The sequence below is a fragment of the Pteropus alecto genome, unplaced genomic scaffold, assembly GCF_000325575.1.
Source record: "Pteropus alecto unplaced genomic scaffold, ASM32557v1 scaffold468, whole genome shotgun sequence".
Classification (NCBI taxonomy): Eukaryota; Metazoa; Chordata; class Mammalia; order Chiroptera; family Pteropodidae; genus Pteropus; species Pteropus alecto.
The window spans coordinates 756,899-775,877 of NW_006441394.1; the positions used below are offsets into that span (position 1 = coordinate 756,899).

General features: G+C 44.8%; 1 protein-coding gene across 1 annotated transcript in view; it reads left to right on the top strand.

The window, feature by feature from the left end:
* LOC102896461 (short transient receptor potential channel 2-like) overlaps positions 1 to 18,979 on the top strand; it is a 31,941-nt gene that overhangs the window by 8,494 nt on the left and 4,468 nt on the right. Inside the window, 11 exon segments of the mRNA XM_025051598.1 lie at positions 3,022 to 3,107; positions 3,355 to 3,527; positions 5,321 to 5,393; positions 7,035 to 7,162; positions 7,857 to 7,971; positions 8,881 to 8,923; positions 9,893 to 10,414; positions 10,416 to 10,613; positions 12,210 to 12,421; positions 16,230 to 16,322; positions 18,508 to 18,700. Of these exon segments, the coding sequence (XP_024907366.1) occupies positions 3,022 to 3,107; positions 3,355 to 3,527; positions 5,321 to 5,393; positions 7,035 to 7,162; positions 7,857 to 7,971; positions 8,881 to 8,923; positions 9,893 to 10,414; positions 10,416 to 10,613; positions 12,210 to 12,421; positions 16,230 to 16,322; positions 18,508 to 18,700 (1,836 nt within the window).

The window sequence follows — 18,979 nt, forward strand, 5'->3', positions numbered from 1 at the left end:
CAATATCATGTGCACGAAGCTGTTGAACTATTTGTTTTTTAGTCACATCAAAATTCTTCTTGGATTCAAACTTAATCTCATACTTTGTTCTTAGGTTCTTAGTGGGCTCTAGCTTTCTTCAGACTTTTCCTTCCAGCACCTGAAAGTCCAAGGGTTCATTTACAGTCCCTCTGTCAGTTGTTCCCTGACCCACCTGCCTAGCAAAGCCAGTTATATTCTTAGATAGCTGCTCTGCAATTTCGTGTGTTCCCCTGCTTTCTCTCCCTGCATAACACACAAATACTCCTAAGAGATGTAAAGGTTTCTGGCTATGTGTATGTATCTGGTCGATTTATCCCCACTTTTCTTAGCCAGTTTTCTAGTTATTTTTTCTTCCTAAGCCTATTCTGACTTCTACTTTCTTGTCAGTGGTGTCTCCATTTATCTTTCCAAGCCAGTACCCTCCACCATAATTCACTGTCAAACAGATACGAAGATATAATCACACAATCCTAGAGTCATAGAATTCTAGAGATGAAAAAAATACCTAAAGATCATCAAATCCTATCCACCTCATTTTACATCTCAGATAGGGAAACTTACTTATTCGAATTCACACAGAGTCACAAAAGAGTAGGGACTAGAAATCGGGTCTTCTGTCATTACACCACAGTGCTTCCTCTGAACACTGTACATTTTTAGAAACATGACATAACCAAAAGAATTTCAGTCCCTAGGAGTGAGCCTCACAGGCGTCACTCCTGTTGAGGTTACTGAGAAAAAGAAGAGACTAGATTAGACATTGGAAAAAGAAAACAGAGCAGACAGAGGAGTAGATGCTTTTGTAATTCAGCCTTGAAGAGACCCAGATAGCTGAGACAAGTAGAACTTGGTCTGAGATTTATTCTTCCATTGTGGAAAGGGCTGAAAAATGCAAAAGGACGCGTGGAAGCAGTTCAGTGTGCTTCTCCAGATCTCCAGGTCCCCTATCGCACTGCTGGTAGCTGACATGAATGGACCTAGGGCCCTGTGGCGCTGGCTATTCAATAAAATGGAAACTGTGAGATTAGGAACCTGTTTTTCTTGTTCCATAATGTATTCCTAGCAGCTAGAACAAAATAGGCTTTGAATATACATGTTCATTATATAAGTGACCTTTCAAAGGGGAATTGTAGATAGCATCACCATAACATTTATCGTCCAAACTGAGACACTTTGAGAGCAAAAAAGAGTGCTATTAAAAATTATACTGAGAAAAAAATTATACTGAGACAACAGACATAAGCACGACTGTCCCAGGCAAACCAAAACATATGGTCTCTGCAATTATAGGATAAATAAGGACTTCGTGGAGTCTTTACCATTTTGGCCATCTAAATTACTCTGCACCTTTAGGACCATGGTGGGATCAAGAAGGAAGGGAGTCAGCAACTCCAGAGCAATAACATCAGAAAGGCATTGAATATCAACAGCCGAATGAAACATGTTGCAGGTACCTCAAACCACAGGGAAAGGAGATCCTGAAACATTTCAACAAGAGAGGGTTAATACATGGAAACAAATCGATGGCACTCAATTTTATAATTTAGGATGTCTAAAATGCCATAGGCTTTTTTTCTAATGTATCATTCTAATGGTAAATTACAGTGAAAGCAAAATATAAGGGCTTTTAACCTTGTGAAAATAGGGTCTTTAATGATCATCAGTTTTCTAGGATGGAAACAGAAGCATAGAGAAGTTTACTGAGAGGTCCCAGGTCACACTGCTAAGTTAATTCTTGGAGTGGATTTGAACCCAGGATACCTGACTTGACTTAGCTTGTGCTCAGGAGCTCATTTCTTAATGATTAATCTCAGTTAGAGTTGGTTAAATAACCATCTCTACACACTCAGCCAGTTACCCTTTCTAGTAGTATTCACTCTAAAATTTATAAGAAAAGGTAAAGAAAAAATAAAAACCCTGATAAAGTAAACAAAATATTTCAAAATTAATGCTAAGTCCAAGATGAGATCGTAATGGCAATTAAAAAATTTTAAACAGTGAATATGAATAAAAATACTACTTCTCAAACTTACAGAATAAGGCCAAAGTCATGCTTTATGAGAAAGCACGACTTTTACCTTTAAGAGAATCTCAGAGCTAAAAAATTAAAGAAAAAAATTTTTAATTATTTCTAAATTTGAGGAAGCAAAGGAAATTTGAAAAAATAAAAAAGGAAATAGCCACAGATGGGCTGACACAGATAAATTGAATGCTGACAAAGAATTAAGAAGACTAACGTTCCACATAAATAAAACCTATATAGAAATGATCTATTGTGTGATTATTGCACATAGATATTTCTGGAATTAGAAGCAGAGAGGTTTGTAAATGCCCGTGACTTAGGTATAGTGGCTAATGCTGGAAAGAGACATGTGATATGTATATACGCATATGTACTTAACACATCTCTTTTTATAGATGGCTAGAAATGGTGGCTAAAATTGATAGGTTTTTAGCTGCAGGTGAACAAAATTGTTCTCATAAATCATACTGGAAATTAAACAATATTTAGAAAAGAAAAATGATAAAAATGTCCCCAAATAGTTCAAAATAGACCTATTTTTGACTATAAAGAAATTCATGTGTATAATTTGTTTCTCTCACGTAGGTGTATAAAGAGAAATGAGTGATTTGAGTTTTGTACCTACACGAATCAATTTTATATATGCACAAATGTATGTACATGCTTTCAAAAGTTTGCACATATCAGTCCCATAGCCCTGTTTTTCCCAGTAGCATGTATTCTGTTATCCTAGAGTCTTTCAGGATCATGACAAAACCCTTAGCATTGGGGAATTAAGTATACGAAATCACTGAACCTCACATCTTAGAGCTGGAAGAAAGTGTGCACACACAAATCAAGGTGCCCTGAACAAGCTGTAGCAGATACACTTACCCACTAAGCTGAAGTCCTCAGGTTTGTGAGCATCCGTGGCACTAGGTGGCAGTGTCCCCTGGTGGTGAATGTCTATAATTCATATTTCTCCATTTTCTTCTCAGGGCCCTTCTGATACTCCTGAGTCTGGTCCCAGCCCCTGGATGGCTAATCCTTCCATCCGGAGGACATTCTTCCCAGATCCCCAAACGTACGTAGCTGCCAGCTGGAATGGAGGTCTCCCAGCCCCTTCTCAGTTCATTTTCCTGCAAAAGAAAGGCTACCAAGTTGCTCACAGGCACACAAGCCCCACCTGGGTTCCCTCAATTAATCACATGCTCTGGCCCTAACCCTATCTGTATATCAAACTAGCTTTCTTGGTTAGATGCCACTGACTTGGGTGAGCAGGATGGAGTCTCTGTTCTGAATGAAACTAAGTACTCTCCATCTCCCTGCAGGAGTACCAAAGAAATTTCAGAGCTTAGGAATATCCTAAAGCAGCTGCAGCCAGGGACTTTGGGGCGTTCAGCCTGCATGGTGCTTTCCGCTGCCCGCAGGGTGCCTCCAGCCAGCGTGACAAGCCCAAAAAACAACCCTGCAGAACCAGGTCCCAGTCATCCAGACAGCACAGGTGAGGCCCCATGACCTACCTTTGATTCCTTGCTCTCCCTGGTACCATCCTTCCTCCTTGAATCTGCCTCTGCTATATGAGGTGATTCACAAATAGGACTTCATGTGGGTAAAAAAGACAATTGTCAGTGTCATGTTACCAGAAGAGAACTCAAACATCATATAATAATTGAAAGAGCACTGGCCCAGGAATCCTTATCTCTTTGGGCCTCAACTCCCTCATCTTCAAAGTGAAAGAGTTAAATCAAATAGTATTTAGGCCTCTTGTGATCATCTCAGAAGGACAATTCGGTCAGGGTGGTAGTGTATGGAGCTTATTGGAGAAATAAAGTAGGGGCATGGTGTGGTTTTATCACAGAGGAAGAAAGGATTAAACATTTTGGAGTTCCTGCTTTACACCAGATATTGCTATCTATTTAATGTTCCAACAAATTTATGCAGTTGGTACTGTTATACTCATTTTACAGAAGAACCCTAGGTTCAGAGTGATGAAATACTCTGAGTCACAGCTGATAAGTGGCAGAGCCAAGATTTGAATTCCAGATCTCTTGTTCTTTTTACTATTCTTGACAGCAAGAGAAGGAAAACAAGTAGAGTTCTCATTGAATACTCTTGGTTTCACTCATTGCTTTATTGGGAAATTTTTTGAAAAGGAAATGGTTTATCTGTCACTTCAAAGAACTGAAAAAATTAGTGAAATAATGAGAATGTCATCTCGTTGCAGAAATAGGGCACATTGGTTATCTATTGTCGCATAACAAATTACCCCAAAATTAGTGGCTTAAAACAATATTTATTATCTCACAGTTCCTCATGGTTAGGAATCTGGGTGTGGCTTAACTGAGTCCTCTGGCTCCGATTCTGTCACAAGGCTACAATCATCTCAAGGCTTAACTGGAAAGGATCTGCTCCCTTGCTCCCTCATCACATTCTTATTGGTAGGATTTGGTTCCTCGTGGGCTGTTAGCTTGAGGCTTCTCTCAGTTCCTTTGCCATGAGAGCTTCTCCATAGAGCGTCTCACAATATGGCAGCTTGCTTTATCAGAGTGAGGAAGCTAGAGGGCAAGAGAGAGAGTGCTAGCAAGAGTCAGTCTTTTGTAACCTAATCACAGAAGTGACATTCCATCACTTTTGTATATTCTCCTCATTAGAAGCAAGTTACTAGGTCCTGCCCACACACAAGGGGAGGCATGAATAACAGGAGGCAGGAATCGGTGAGAGTCATTTCAGAAGCCACCTCCCATATAAGGAAGGATGTAGTTTATTATTTCAAGAGGTAGAGAATGGGAAAGGAACTGACCTTTTTTGGGCAACCAATATGCTGGGCACTGGAGCTATGAAAACACTGAAGTATATTAAATGCTATACAAAGGGTTTCACAAGTTCTGAATAGCTAGATAAATGGTTATTTCTAGGTGTTGCGACCACTCATTTGACAGATATTGAACATCTCTATGTGTGAGGCTCTGCGCTAAGTGCCAGAGATACTAGGGGCCTAGTAAATAAAATAGCAATGTTCCTACCCTAATGGAGAGACATGTGTCCATATCACACAAGAAAATCTAAAGTGTAAAACTGTGATAAGTGCTTCAAAGGCAAAGCAGGATAGGATGACCAGATTTAGATTGAAGAACCCAGGGAAAGTTTCTCACAAGAATTAGCATTTCATCTAAAACTTAAGAGAGTGAGAATTAACTAAGAAAAGAGGATAGAAAAAATATTCTTAAAAGGAACATCATGTGTGAAGACACCCTTTTGTTAATGAGCTAAATTGAATGAGCATTTCTCACACAGAGCCCAGACTAGAGGAGCAAAAGTCAGAGAATGATGTGGGCAGGACAAAGAGACGGAAAATACAAGCCCGCAGGTAAGTAGGGCAACCTGAAAGACCAGATCACCTCCCCAAACCTTACTGCCTCTCTGCACCTGTCTTTCTTCCCTCCTCACACTTCAGTTAAGTCAGCGAGCACCCTACGTCTGGATCTTGATCTCACAATCTGAACCTAGAGGGTAGTAGAAAAAGATATCCTTGTCCACATGTTGTCAGGCTTGGAGCTAGGCAAGGGAGTAGCCCTGTAGTGAACCAGAATCCGAAGATGAGTACACGGACTTCATTAAAATTTAAATCTTCTGTTTCAAAGGACACTATAAAGAAAAGAAAAAGACAACCCCCGGAATACGTAAGAAAATATTTGCATATTATATATTTGATAAGGGACTTGTGCCTAGAATATATAACTCAATAAAAGATACCCTAATTTTTAAAATGGACAAAGGATCTAAGTAGACATTTCTCCAGAGAAGATGTGCAAATGGTCAATAAGCACATGAAAAGATGCTCGACATTATTGGCCATCAGAGGAATGCTAATCAAAACCACTATGATCACTTCACACCCACTAGGATGGTTATAATCAAAAAGGCAATAACAAGTGTTGGCAAAGATGTGGATAAATTGAAATTCTCATATATTGCTGATAAGAATGTAAAATGGTACAGCCACCTTAGTATACAGTTTGACAGTTACTCAAAAAGCTAGAGTTACTGTATGACCCAGCAATTCCACTCCTAGGAATGTAACCCAAATAATTGATAACTGGTGTTCACACAAAATAAATAGACAGATGCTCATAGCAACATTATTCATAATAGCCCAAAAGTAGAAACACTTTGAATGTTTATCTGCTGATGAACAGATGAACAAATACCCTGAATGTTTATCTGCTGATGAACAGATGAACAAATGTGGTATAGCTGTATGATGGGGTATTGTTTGGCCATGAAAAAAGGATGAAGTACTGATCCATGCTATAACATAGATGAAACTTGAAAACATGCTAAGTGAAAACATGCTAAGTCAGTCACAAAAGACCACATATTGTATGATTGCATTTATATGAAATGCCAAGAATAGACAATATTATTTGGCCATGAAAAAAGAATGAAGTACTGATCCATGCTATAACGTAGATGAAACTTGAAAACATGCTAAGTGAAAGAAGTCAGTCACAAAAGACCACATATTATATGATTGCATTTATATGAAATGCCAAGAATAGACAAATCCATAGAGACAGAAAATAGACTAGTGGTTGCCAGGGACTGTGGTGATAGAGAAATGGGGAGTCACTACTAATGGGTTCAGGGTTTCTCCTTGAGGTGATAAAAATGTGCCATTAGATAGTTTTGGTGATTACACAACCTTGTGAATACCCTAAAACCTCTGAATAGTATACTCTAAAAAGATGAATTTTATTCGATGTGCATTATATAGCAATAAAAAAATAATAATAAATGTCCTGAATGCAGTAACAGAAGGTCTGTTCTCAGACAATCAAAGGTTAAATGACTTCCCTCAAGTCTGATACATCAAGTGGTAAAACCAGGACTCTAACTCCGGGCTTCTGGCTCCACATCAACTAGTCCATATTTTTTTCACCCTAATTTAAAGTCCCTTCAGCCCTTACGGCCTCTTGCTAATAGCTGGTCTTTAACTGTTCTCTCACAGGCCTTTATCAAACTCCAACTCTCGGCCAAACAGGAGGGGGATAGCAAAAGCAGAGCGGAGAGGACACCAGCAACCCCAGGCCCGAAGCAGTGGTGACCGGGATAGTGGAGAGTGCCCCATTTGTGCAGGTAAGCTGCTTGGGCACAGGGTTGTTGTGGAACTGCTAGGCATCCCTCGAGGGTGGAACAGGAGATCTGGGAATGCCGCCAGGAAACATCTGAACTTGCACTCTGAGGCTCTGTCTGCTCTGCAGTTAAACAAGTCTATATTGAGCACCTGCTCATATTGCATTGGCCAAGCCGAGGAAGGGATAGGGGCTATGTCCTTGGGAGAAACATGAAACAAAACACTATCAGAGAGGGGCTAGAATTTCTTTCATAACTTTTTCCTCCGTATCCACATTCTACTTTCTAAGTCTCTGTCCAAATGGTACTTATTTGCCAAGTCTTCTCTAATCTTCTCAGATACTCTCTCCCAACTGAGCTCATGCAGCATTCTCTGATTCCTTTGGGCTTAGCTGTTCTCACTTTCTGCTTTGTATCATGATTAATTCTGGTTACAGCTTATCTTTACCCCTAACGCTACAGTCCATAAGGACAGGCCTGGGTTTACAGGCTTCACCTCCTAGCCGTGTCAGGCAGGAGTAAACACTTGGTAAATGTTTGGTGGGTTCATGATTGGATAGTGTCTCTCAAGTGTAAAATATTCACTTCCTGCGAAAACAGCGGCATTTTGACAACAGATGCTCGCCACAGGCTGCTTAGGATGGCATCTTGTCTAGGTGCAGGCCCAGTTTTGCTTACCTCCTTCTCTCCCCCTTAGGCTCCTTCAGCATTGAGATTCTTCCCCAGCACGCTGCCACTTGTGGAGAGACCTCCCCATGTCACCCAGCCTCTTCCTCCTCATCACCATCTTCATCACCATCAGTACTGTGGGTGTCTTCAGAGAGCTCATCACCTATTTCCTGGGTCCAGTGCCCTATCTGCCAATTGCAGTTCTCAGCGGGAGAAGTAGAAGAACATGCCAGTGGGTGTGGGGAGGTCCCTCAGGCATGAGCCATGAGGTCCTGTGGCTTTGGCCCCTCTGCCCTCTGTGACTAAAACTGGGAAGTGTATCTCTTGATAGGTGAGCAGAGCTGATGAGGCCAAGCACCTCTCTGCTTTCCTTCACTCAGTCCCTCAGGACTCTGCCTGAGGGCACCTCTGGGCCCAGCCCCCCTCCCACTCCCAGTTTTCAAGGCTTCCGTCACCATGGCACCATGTTCTCCCGACAGCTTCATCATTTTACCCTTTGGAACTTCTGGGGTAGAACTGGTGATCTCTCTAGGGCTTCGGGATACAGTCTAGAATGTTTTCCCCTCCACAAGTGATGTGCGTTCTTGTGTCCATTTTCCTGAAAGGGAAACTGAGGCCCAGTGAAAAGAGAAGCACTGCCTGATAAATAAGATCCCGTGGTTTACTGGAAAGGTGAAAGTGATTTTTGAGCATGAGACTGACCCCCAGTATCCCATGAACTTAACTCTCCATATCCTTTGTGGGTTCCCTTCCTAGATATAATCAGGTAACGGTGTTACTGTATGAGTTGAAGCATACTATTTATCTTAGACTCAGAATTAACCCTCAGTAACAGCGAGAAAACCTCTGTCCTCCTGCTCACAGAGCTATCATAGGGATCAGATGGGTTAATGACTAAAGAATTGTTCTAGGCTTGTTGTGGAACCTTGTGCCCATCTGTACAAAGAGGCAATTAGACCAGAGGGTCTCTAAGGTTGCCTCCAGCTATGATGTTCTAAATTCTATTCTCACCTTTTTTGAGCAACTATATCCTCTTTCCCCTTTCCCAGAAGACTTCATTGTGTGGCACTAACACCAGTTCCTCTAGTCTCCAGGGTACAGAGCTGAGGGGGAGCAACTGGTCCTGGCAAAGGGAGGGCCGGGGGCAGGGTTTTGGATGGATAGGAAAGAGGCAGCTGGACACAGTCAGGCGAGCACACCAAGTAGGAGTTCCATCCTTTGGTCCCTGCCAGCATAGGTGCGTGTAGCCATGGACTCCGTCATGGTAAGAGGCCTTCTGCTCTCCTACCATCCCCCGTCCTGGTCCCATTTCTGGCTGTGGTTAAAACTGACCCAGAGTGGTAACAGGGACATTTTAGCTGCCGTCTAGGTGGTGGACATTACCATGTGAGTGAGAGAAGAACCCTTGGAGCCCTGAGCCTGGGTCCAGCAGAGGGGAGCGGTGAGGATGGGCTGAATTTGGTAGAAGAGAGGGACCAGCAGCACTGAGGGAGAGAAACGCCACCCCACACCCCACACAGGAGGGGACAAAGCTGGGGTGGGGGTGGATCAATGGAGGAAGAGTGCTGGGATCCTGCTTAGAGGCCTGGACAGAGCTGAGGGGCTGGGAAAAGCCTGTTCAAAGACCCTCCTGTGTGGACGTGTCTGGACCTGTCCTTCAGAGGCTCTGGGACTTCCAGAGGAATGAGCATCTAGGAAATGAAGTCAACAAGGTGGGAGCTGGGTCCTGGACAGATCCTGTATGCCTGCATGTGGGGCGAGGCTCCCAGTGTAGCCCTGTCCACCTGCTTTAACCTCCCTTTTCTCAAGGTACCCACATTCAGCCCCACTGGGTGGGGGTTCCTGTGAGGGCGGTAGTTGTGCTGAGGAAGGGGCCTCCAATCAGACCCACTCCTATCACTTTCCTAACCTGAGAACCCACTAAATAAAGTGGTGACTAAAAATTTTTGTTAGTATGTGTTTGGGACAAAGAAGAATATAATGGTTGCTGGGGTTAGAGGGTTAAGGGCTTTAAGGTGGAAGGGTAAGGGGGGCCCCAAAACAAAAGGGATCAGAAACTTGGAGTCTCACCCTCTCCACTCCTTCATCCAGTCACAGCCTAGCTGGATTGAGATCGTGAACAAAAAGTTGAAGTTCCCACCTCCACTCCTGAGTGCCATCCAGGAGGGGCGGCTGGGCCTTGTGCAGCAGCTACTGGAGTCAGGGGTCGAGGTTACAGGCGGCAGGCCAGGCCTGCCCCTGTGGAATGTTGAGGAGGCCAAGGACTGCTCCAGGACTGCTCGCCTGGGCTACGAGGCCATCACTGATGTGCTGTTGGCCAGTGTCAAGTTTGACTTCCAGAAGATCCACGAGGCACTGCTAGTGGCAGTGGACACAAACCAGCCAGCAGTGGTGCATCGCCTGATGGAACGAGAGAAGGGCCACAAAGTGGACACCAGGTCTTTCTCACTGGCTTTCTTTGGCTCATCAATTGATGGTACCCGCTTTGTACCTGGTGTCGCTCCACTCCCCCTAGCCTGCCAGAAGGACCTGTATGAGATAGCGCAGCTGCTCATGGACCAGGGCCACACCATCGCCCAGCCCCACTTCCGTCTCTTGTGCCTGCCTCGAGTGCAGCAATGCCTGCCATTATGACCTGCTGAAGTTCTCCCTGTCTCGCATCAACATTTACCATGGCATTGCCAGCAGAGCCTACCTCTCACTGGCTAGTGAGGATGCCACACTGGCTGCCTTCCAGCTCAGCCATGAGCTCAGGCACCTTGCACATAAAGAGCCTGAGTTTAAGGTTAGTCTCTGATACTTTCCCTTGCCCTCAGTGCCCAGTATCTGTCCTTTCACTGGGGCATGGTCGGGCCTATGGTAAGTGTTCTGAGAAGTGGGAAACAACAGAAAGATGAAGCCTTGTTCTATTCCCAGGAAACCTTCATTTTTATGGGGAGTCAGAATACCACCCTGAGGAGGATTCATTCTAATTAATGGTAGAGAGCTATCACTTTAGGAGTACCTTGTCTTATGGGGATGGCACAAACACCACTCTAGGGGGCCCCTAGGTCTGTCTGAGGGAGGAGAGAGAACACAGAAAAGCCGCCAGACAGACTTGGAGATGACATTCAGTAGAACCCATCCTTCTGAACCCCCACTGTGTGGTCCCACCTAGAGCATGAACACAAGCAGGGAGAGGGCAGAGAGGTAGACAAGACACTCCCAGGATGCTCAGCTTCATTCAGTGCCTATGTAGATGGCACTACAAGAGCTTCTAAAGCCCAGGAAAGAGAGGTCAGGAAGCTACAGCTATTGTATTCAGGGAAGACTCTGGAAGAAACAGGATTAATATTGGTGACACAAGTGAATAATACAAGTGAAGAGATAGTACTACAGGCCAAATAACGCTTTCAGGTAGCCAAAGTAGACATGGTAATACATGCAGGGGCCTCTGTGGGACAGAAACTGTGATAGGAGCGGGGGGCACTGGTCAGAGGCCTTGAACACTACCAGTCCAGTTTTATCCATCACTCATCACTGACATTCCCTCTGTGCCAGGCAGACTTGGTCTCATGCTCAAGACTACCATTAGTGGGGAAACAGACAAGGATATTAAAACGAGACCTAAGGCAGGACGTGGCCTGTGCCAGGCGAGCTGCGGAAAGAGCCTGCTCCTTCACTGGGGTTGTGGAAGGATCAGAGAATGAAGAGGGAGCAGGAAAGAGCAGTCCTTTCCAAGGGACTCCCGCCATTCTCACAGCAGCCCATGGAAGGAGGCAGTAGGAATTATCTCCCTTTCTGGCAAGGGAGCTAAGGCCTGGAAAGGGAAAGAACCTTACCCAATGTGACACCACCTGAGAGACAGTGCTGAGACTCAGACCTGGCTTCCTAAAATCCTAGGCTGGATTCTCTCTGCGGTTAGGACCCCAAGTAAGACCAAGGAAAAGATGGGTAAAGGCAAGGTCTGCCGTATTCATGTCTGCCTCTCCTCACACTGCCAGCACAGGCTCTCAAAAGGTAGGTGCTCAAGAAAATTGAATAAACGAACATGAGAAGGGCATGAAGAATAGGAGTAGAAGTGAGACAAGATATAGGGACAGGAAAAGGGAAGTAGTATAGGGATGGCAATGGTGACAAAGGCATTTAGGTTGGAATGACTTAGTGATGAGACAGAGACAGCATCAGTTACTCAAAATTGAAACAGGAGATACCTCATTATAGCAGGGAGAAGAGGTGAGGTGGCAGAGGAGAAAGGAATGGGTGACCCAGGGTGACACACAGGTGGGAAGTGATGGCTCAAAGACAGGTCAGAGATGGCCCTGGCCCACTCTTGGGAGGGCTGACTTAATCAGGCTGGGTCCACAAGGTGGCAGGCACACAAGGACCTGCGATCCTACAGCCCAAGTACGTTGCCCTGGAGTCACTGAGCCAGGACTACAGCTTTGAGCTGCTGGGCATGTGCCAGGACCAGAGTAAGGTCACCGTGGTGCTCAATGACCTGGGCAAAGACAGCGATACTGAGCCTGAGGCTGAGGGCCTGGCCCAGGCCTTTGAGGAAGGTGTCCCCAACCTGGCGAGGCTGAGACTGGCCATCAACTACAACCAGAAGCGGTCAGCTGGGTCCTACTGACCGTCCCCTGCCCCAGCCTGATTCTTTGCCCTGCCATCTCTAGTTATCCCCACTCCAACCCCAAGCAAGTCCGTTCCCTGCCCTCTTAGAGAGTCCTCAGGACCCTCTTAGACTTGATTCTGAGCACACTTCTATTCTAGGCCCTTGGTCTTATGGGTCTCCCATTCTCCCTACCCTCAATCTAAGCCTCTAACCTCTCCCAAGCCCTTGAATGTCCTATTGTCCACTAGGACCCCACCTGTACTCCAGACATCTGGGTCTTACACTCAGTTCTGCCTCTGGCCTGCTGAGTAATTTGGCCCAGTATTTTTCTGTTCTTAGACTTCAGCATCTCACTCTACTTAGCAAGATTAACCTAGATCTGTCAGGGTTAAATATCAAGCGATTCCCACCCCAACCTACAAATTCATTGGGAGCCCTTGTGGATCCAGATATTTTTATTTGCTCATTCAACAATTACTTCCTAAAGAGACTACTCGGAGCCAAGCATTGAGCCTGGCACTGGGGATATAATGAGGAGCAAGCCCTATTCCTGTTAACCAAGAGAAGACTAGGGAGAGCAGGGTTCCAGGAAGCAGGAGCAGCACATCTGCAGGCCCGGGGGAGGAAGAACGTAAAGTATTAGAGAAACTGAAAGGAATACTGTGCTGCTAAAGCACAAGTGCAAATAGCGAACAGTGGGATGTAGGCAGGGGCCAGATCTCGCGGAGCCTTATAAGCAATGATGGAAACCATTATAGGCTTTAAATGAAGTGAGTGATCCTATTAGTTTTGTTTTAGAAAGCTCTCCCTACTAGTGGTGTGAAGGATGGATTAAGGGAGGGGGCAGGATGAGGGAGACTGTCAGAGTATGTGTGTGAGAAAGAATGTAGAGATGCCTTTAAGGTACCTGGCCTGGGTGACCAGGCCATTTTCTAAGATGAGGACACTAGAAGAGGAAGAATAAGTTTGGGATAGAAGATGATGGATTAAATTTTTATTTTGTGTTTTCATGGTTGAGATAGAAGAGCCTGTGGGACCTCCAAGGGAAAGTTACTTTACCTCTGGGATCTTTAGTTCCTTAATTGATAAAATGGAAATAATACCTATCTCATGCGATTGTGAGAAAGACAATAGATATGAAAGTACAAGGCCTAAACCACAGTACATTCTCCACGAATGTTTGAAAGAGTGAGTGAAAGAAGGAGTCATGTGTGGGCTGAGCATTCTGGGATTTCTCCTAGGGGAGGCAGAGACATGAACAAGACTCTGAGCCATGCTCTCCTTCCTTCCCCACTAGCTGGGTCGCCTGCTAAAGATCCTGGTGCTGAAGTTTCTGCTGCACTCCACTTCCTATCTGTGGTTCCTCATCTTCCTGCTGGGAGAGTCCCTGGTCATGGAGACACAGCTGAGTACCTTTCGTGGCTGCAGCCAGAGCTTCTGGGAGACTTCACTACACACGGTTTGGGTCACAGGTACATGTGTGGGGCCTTTCATTTGTGACAGTCCACCTCCGGAGTCTCCTTCACTGTTCTGCATGATAAGTACCCCAGTGGGGGGTTCCCTCCCCCTGTAGATGCCTCTCAACATACAACCAGATCCCTCTGGGCTCTAGCACATCCAGGGACCTTTTTCTCTTCACTCCGAATTAGGGGACCTGTATTAGACTCTCAGCAAGGACCCAATTCTTCCCCTACTCTGATATTAGTTGCTACCCACTCTGGATGTTCCTATCCTCTTGCAAATAAGACACTAGTCTGTAGTGTCAGGTGGGAAATCGCCTTGGTGTAATGATAGCCTGCGAGTTCACCACCGGGCAGTCCTGTCCCAAAGGTTATGGAACAGAAAGGCTCACAGACCAAATTAAGCTCCTTGAATCATCCAGTTTATTAAATCCATAAGTGATGTGTTTATGATGGTGTCATTATGATGACCAGAGTTGAGGTTTGAGCAGGGTATGCAACAGCCAGAAGTCGCCAGGGCCCAACACTTGCTCTATGGGAAGAACCCAGGGGCAAGTATGTCTGGCCACTGCGATAGCTTACCAACCATCCTGATGAGCAGCTATGAGTTTTCTTTGCAGTCTTAAGGAAGAGGACATGTGGGGCCAGAATGGCTGTCACCAGTGGATAACTGATTTACGGTCTGATGAATCCCGAGTTCCTCATTAGCCTCACATATATTCAGTGCATCATGAATGTTTAGTGTCTACCATCACTTTCTGTGTATGTTCACATACATGTACTCTATTTGTTCAACATGTCACCCAGATAACTAACTTATCTTCTCTTAATGGATACACTTCATCCATTCCATTGTTTTTCTTTTTTTCTATAGCAGAATCAAGTATTCTCAAACAATTGAGCAATGCAATCTACAAAACTCTCCAGAGCTCTCCTCGCCTCTGGCTGTTCAGCTCAGCAGGCTGGACTGGTAGCCTCTTCCTCAGATGATCTCTGCTTATTTAGCTCTGGCTTAGTTAGCAAACTCTGAGCCACCAGTACGCTAAGCCCACTACTCTACCCTGTATCAAGCCAGTCAATGATGCCCAAAAGGAAATTTGGACAGGAAACCCTGAAGAAGAAAATAAGAGCAGTCCAAGAGGAAAAGTTTCTTATCTAGTTATTTACTAAACGTTACTGACCTGTTCTAGGTGGAGATGGAACCAATACAGATCCTGTCCATGGGGGAAGAGAAGTCAAAAATAAATAACTCTTCGTTTCTTCTGGCAATAAATACTCGCTGCTGCCCCACTGTGAGCAAAGCCCTGAGAATACATGGATAAATAAATTAAATGGGTTCCATCCACCCATTGAACATACATTACTGAGCATTCACTCCATCCTCACAAGGTACACTCCTGCTGTGAGAACTGATTCGGTTCCTGACTACATCACACTCTTGCCTGTCTCCAAGCCTGGGCTGATTTGCTCTCCCCTTCCCACGCTGCCCCTTTACCTGGCTGCTCTTGCTCTTCCATCAGATTTCACTTAAATGTCACTTTCTGTGAGAAGCTTTCCCTGGCCCCCAAATTAGAGTGAGGATCCAGTCCTGTAACAGCCTTTGTGCCTTGCTCCTCAGCCTTAGCATTTCCCACACTGGACTGTAACTACGTGGCTACTTGCTTGTCTCCCTCACTAGATTATGAACCCTGGGAGGACAGGGACTCTATCTGTCTTATTCACTATAGGATCCCACTGGTATATGGTTGGAGCCTCGTAAATGTTTGATTAATAATGACTGCTTGGCCTTGTTCTGCACACTTGGGACAAGAAGATGAATTAGACATGGTAATGCTGGCTCCCCTGGGAATCCCTCCTGAGGTGGGACTGGAGTGGGTGCCCTTGGTGGGGAAAGCCTTGGTTCTTTCTGTGAATATCATCAGCTCAGCATAGCTTGAAGAAGAACCTCCACCCCACCCCTGAGACTCTTCTAATCTGTCCTGTTGCAGCTAACTCATTCTCACATGTGTGTTTAACTCTGCTGGTGATCAATGCTGGATTCTCTGGCTCCCCCTCACTCCTGTACCATATCTCAGGATCTCAGTCCCTCCCTGGGAGACTGTCCCATCCCAGCTTTTACTGCGTGAACTCAATATGCTTTATTCTTGAGAGAGAAAGTTCCTACTTTGGTACCCACTTGAAATCCCTTCTCATTTCTCATCCCTTAATTTCTCCATTCCAAATTGAAAACTTGTCAAGTAGAAAAGCTGAGTCTGAAAGGTCATCACCCCATTTCCCTCTTCCCAAAACTTGACTTCTCCCCGGGTGGAGACCTGCTCTGATCCTCCCCTATCCCACCCCCCACCAGGTTCATGTTCATCCTCATGATCATCCTGATCGCCTTCCTCTGTGGCCTCAACAACATCTATGTGCCCTACCGGGAGACAGAGCGGCTGGGCAAGTATGCCAGGGCAGAGGCAGGATGGGCAGGTGAGAGTCTTGGACTGTGCTGGGAGCTTACTGATCCCCTCTTCCTTCTCCCCTCCTCCCTCACCTATTCACTCAATCATGAATTCTCTGGTTCGGTGAATCACTCCCTTACTGATACATGCTCATTTATTTATTCATTTACTCATTCATTTACTCACTTTCTCCACAAATGTTTTATTTTAAAAAATGTCAATCCTATGAAAAAGTTAAAAGCACAATGGACACCCATATTCCCATCACCTAGCTTCACCTAGCTGTTAATTTTTTTATTATTTTAATTTTTTTTCCTGAAACATTTAAAAGTAAGTTGCAAACATCATGACACTTCACCCCCAAATAGTTCTGGATATATCCTAAGATTGTTACCACAAAACCATTATCACACAAAAAATTTCATATTGATTCCACAATATTATTTACTCTACAATCCTCTGAAGTTCCCCAGTTGCCAAAAAAAATCTTTCTGGTTTTTTTAAAAACCTGAGATCCAATCTGGGATCATTTTATTGTTACATCTCTTTAGTCTCCTTTTATCTAGAACACTCTCTCTACCTTTGCCTTTCACGACAAATGAACTTTTTGGAAGAGTACAGACCAAGTTATATCATAGAGAGTGTTACACAGTTGGGATTTACCTATTTTCTCATGATTAGATTTAAGCTAAGCAATTTGGGCAAGAACACAACCTAGTTAATGATGTGAACTTTCCATCACATCACATCAGGAGACGTATGGTGTCAGTTTAGCCCATTGGAGAGGTAGTTAGGATCATTTAAAGTGTGACAAACAGAAGTACAACAACACATCAGATCAGCATTTAGCAAGGACACCTTGGATGCAATGTGTGGAGGATGGAATAACAAGAGACAGATTGAGGTCAGAGACAAGTTGCAGAGGTTGCTGCAATGAATGAGGCCTGAACTGACGCTGAGATAGGGGGAATAAAACAGATTCACAAATAAACACAATAGGAGGGAGAATGTGGTCAGGTCCGTGAGTGACTCATAGACATGCACTTTCTGCTGGAGGTAGAGAAGGAAGTTCAGGAATGGCTCCCTGGAACAGGTAGCATTGGAGTTGCTACTACTGTGGTTCAAACCATCATCCTCTCTCACCGAGGCCATGGCAACAGTTCTTTAATTCAGGGGTCCCCAATCTCTATGCTGTGGACCAGTACCAGTCCATGGTCTATTAGGAACTGGGCCACACAGCAAGAGGTGAGCAGCGGGCGAGCGAGTGAAGCTTCATCTGTATTTGCAACCGACCCCCAGCTCCACCTCAGCTCCACCTTAGATCATCAGATATTAGATTATCACAGGAGCACCGGTCCCTAGTGCTGAAAAGGTTGGGACCACTGCCTTAACTGGTCTCCATGCCCCCACTTTCTCATCTGATTCCCTCCCATACTACTAGCAACAGCCAACAATGATCTTTTCAAATGTAAATCAGGTGTTACCCCTCTGCTTAGAACTCTTCACAGCTTCCTAATGCTCATAAGCCACAGTAAGGATCTTTGTTTTTATCTTACAAGGTACTGAATGACATGGTTGGTCCCTACTTACTTACCTCTCACAAGCCCCTCTCTCACAAGCCTCTCTCTCCTTTGCCCTCTGACACCAGCTATCCTGGCCTTCTCTCAGTTCATCAAATGCCTGCAGGCTCCCCACGCCTTGAGAATGCTCTTCACATCTTCTTCCCTTTCACCTGGTTGATTCCTACAGACCCTTCAGAGCTCAGCTTGAATGCTTTTAAAGCAACTTTCCCCAACTCCCAGATTAGGTCATAACATCTCATGCTGCTTCTTCATAGCACTTACCACAATTTTAAAATGGTGGTATAATAATTAGTGTCTATCTCATTCTCATCCCCACTCTAGAACATAAGGTCCTTGGACACAAGAACCATGTTTGTCTTGTTCACAGCTGTATCCTTTGCACCTATGACACTACTATGTGCTCAGTAAATACTGGTTGGCTGAAAGGATAAAAGCTGGAGCTCAGAAATGGCAAGTGTCTGTTTGGCCCAAGGTGGTCCAAAGGGCTTCATGGATGCAGAACGCCTTTGGCTGGGTCTAACGGGGTGGAGAGGACTATGTGTGGGTGACACTCAGGCTCAATCCCACTCCTCACATCCTACCCTTTGTCCCAACATGCTAGTTTTAACGAGACGTTCCACTTTCTGTTCTGGATCATGTTTGGCATGGAGGAGCACAGTGTGGTAGACATGCCTCAGTTTCTGGTGTCTGAATTCATGGGCCAGGCCCTCTATGGCATCTTTACCATCGTCATAGTCATCGTGCTGCTCAACATGCTCATTGCCATGATCACCAATTCCTTCCAGAAGATTGAGGTGCGTGAACTGAGGCCAGTGTAGGCCAGGCAGAAGGGAGACAGGGATAGAGAGGAATAGTATACAAGAAGTTGAGACATTTGGGTTCCTGCTCTGCTTCCACTATTGCCCTGTTTCGTGATTTAAGACAGGTTTTCCTCTCTAGGACTTATCCTCCTTATCTGTAAAATGAGGGTCTTAGTAATGCTATTAGTTTTTCCAGACACAAGTCTTGTGCTCTTTTCACTTTATGGTTGGGAGGAAGGGTGTGTTGTGGAAAAGTAGGTAGGAACGTGAGAA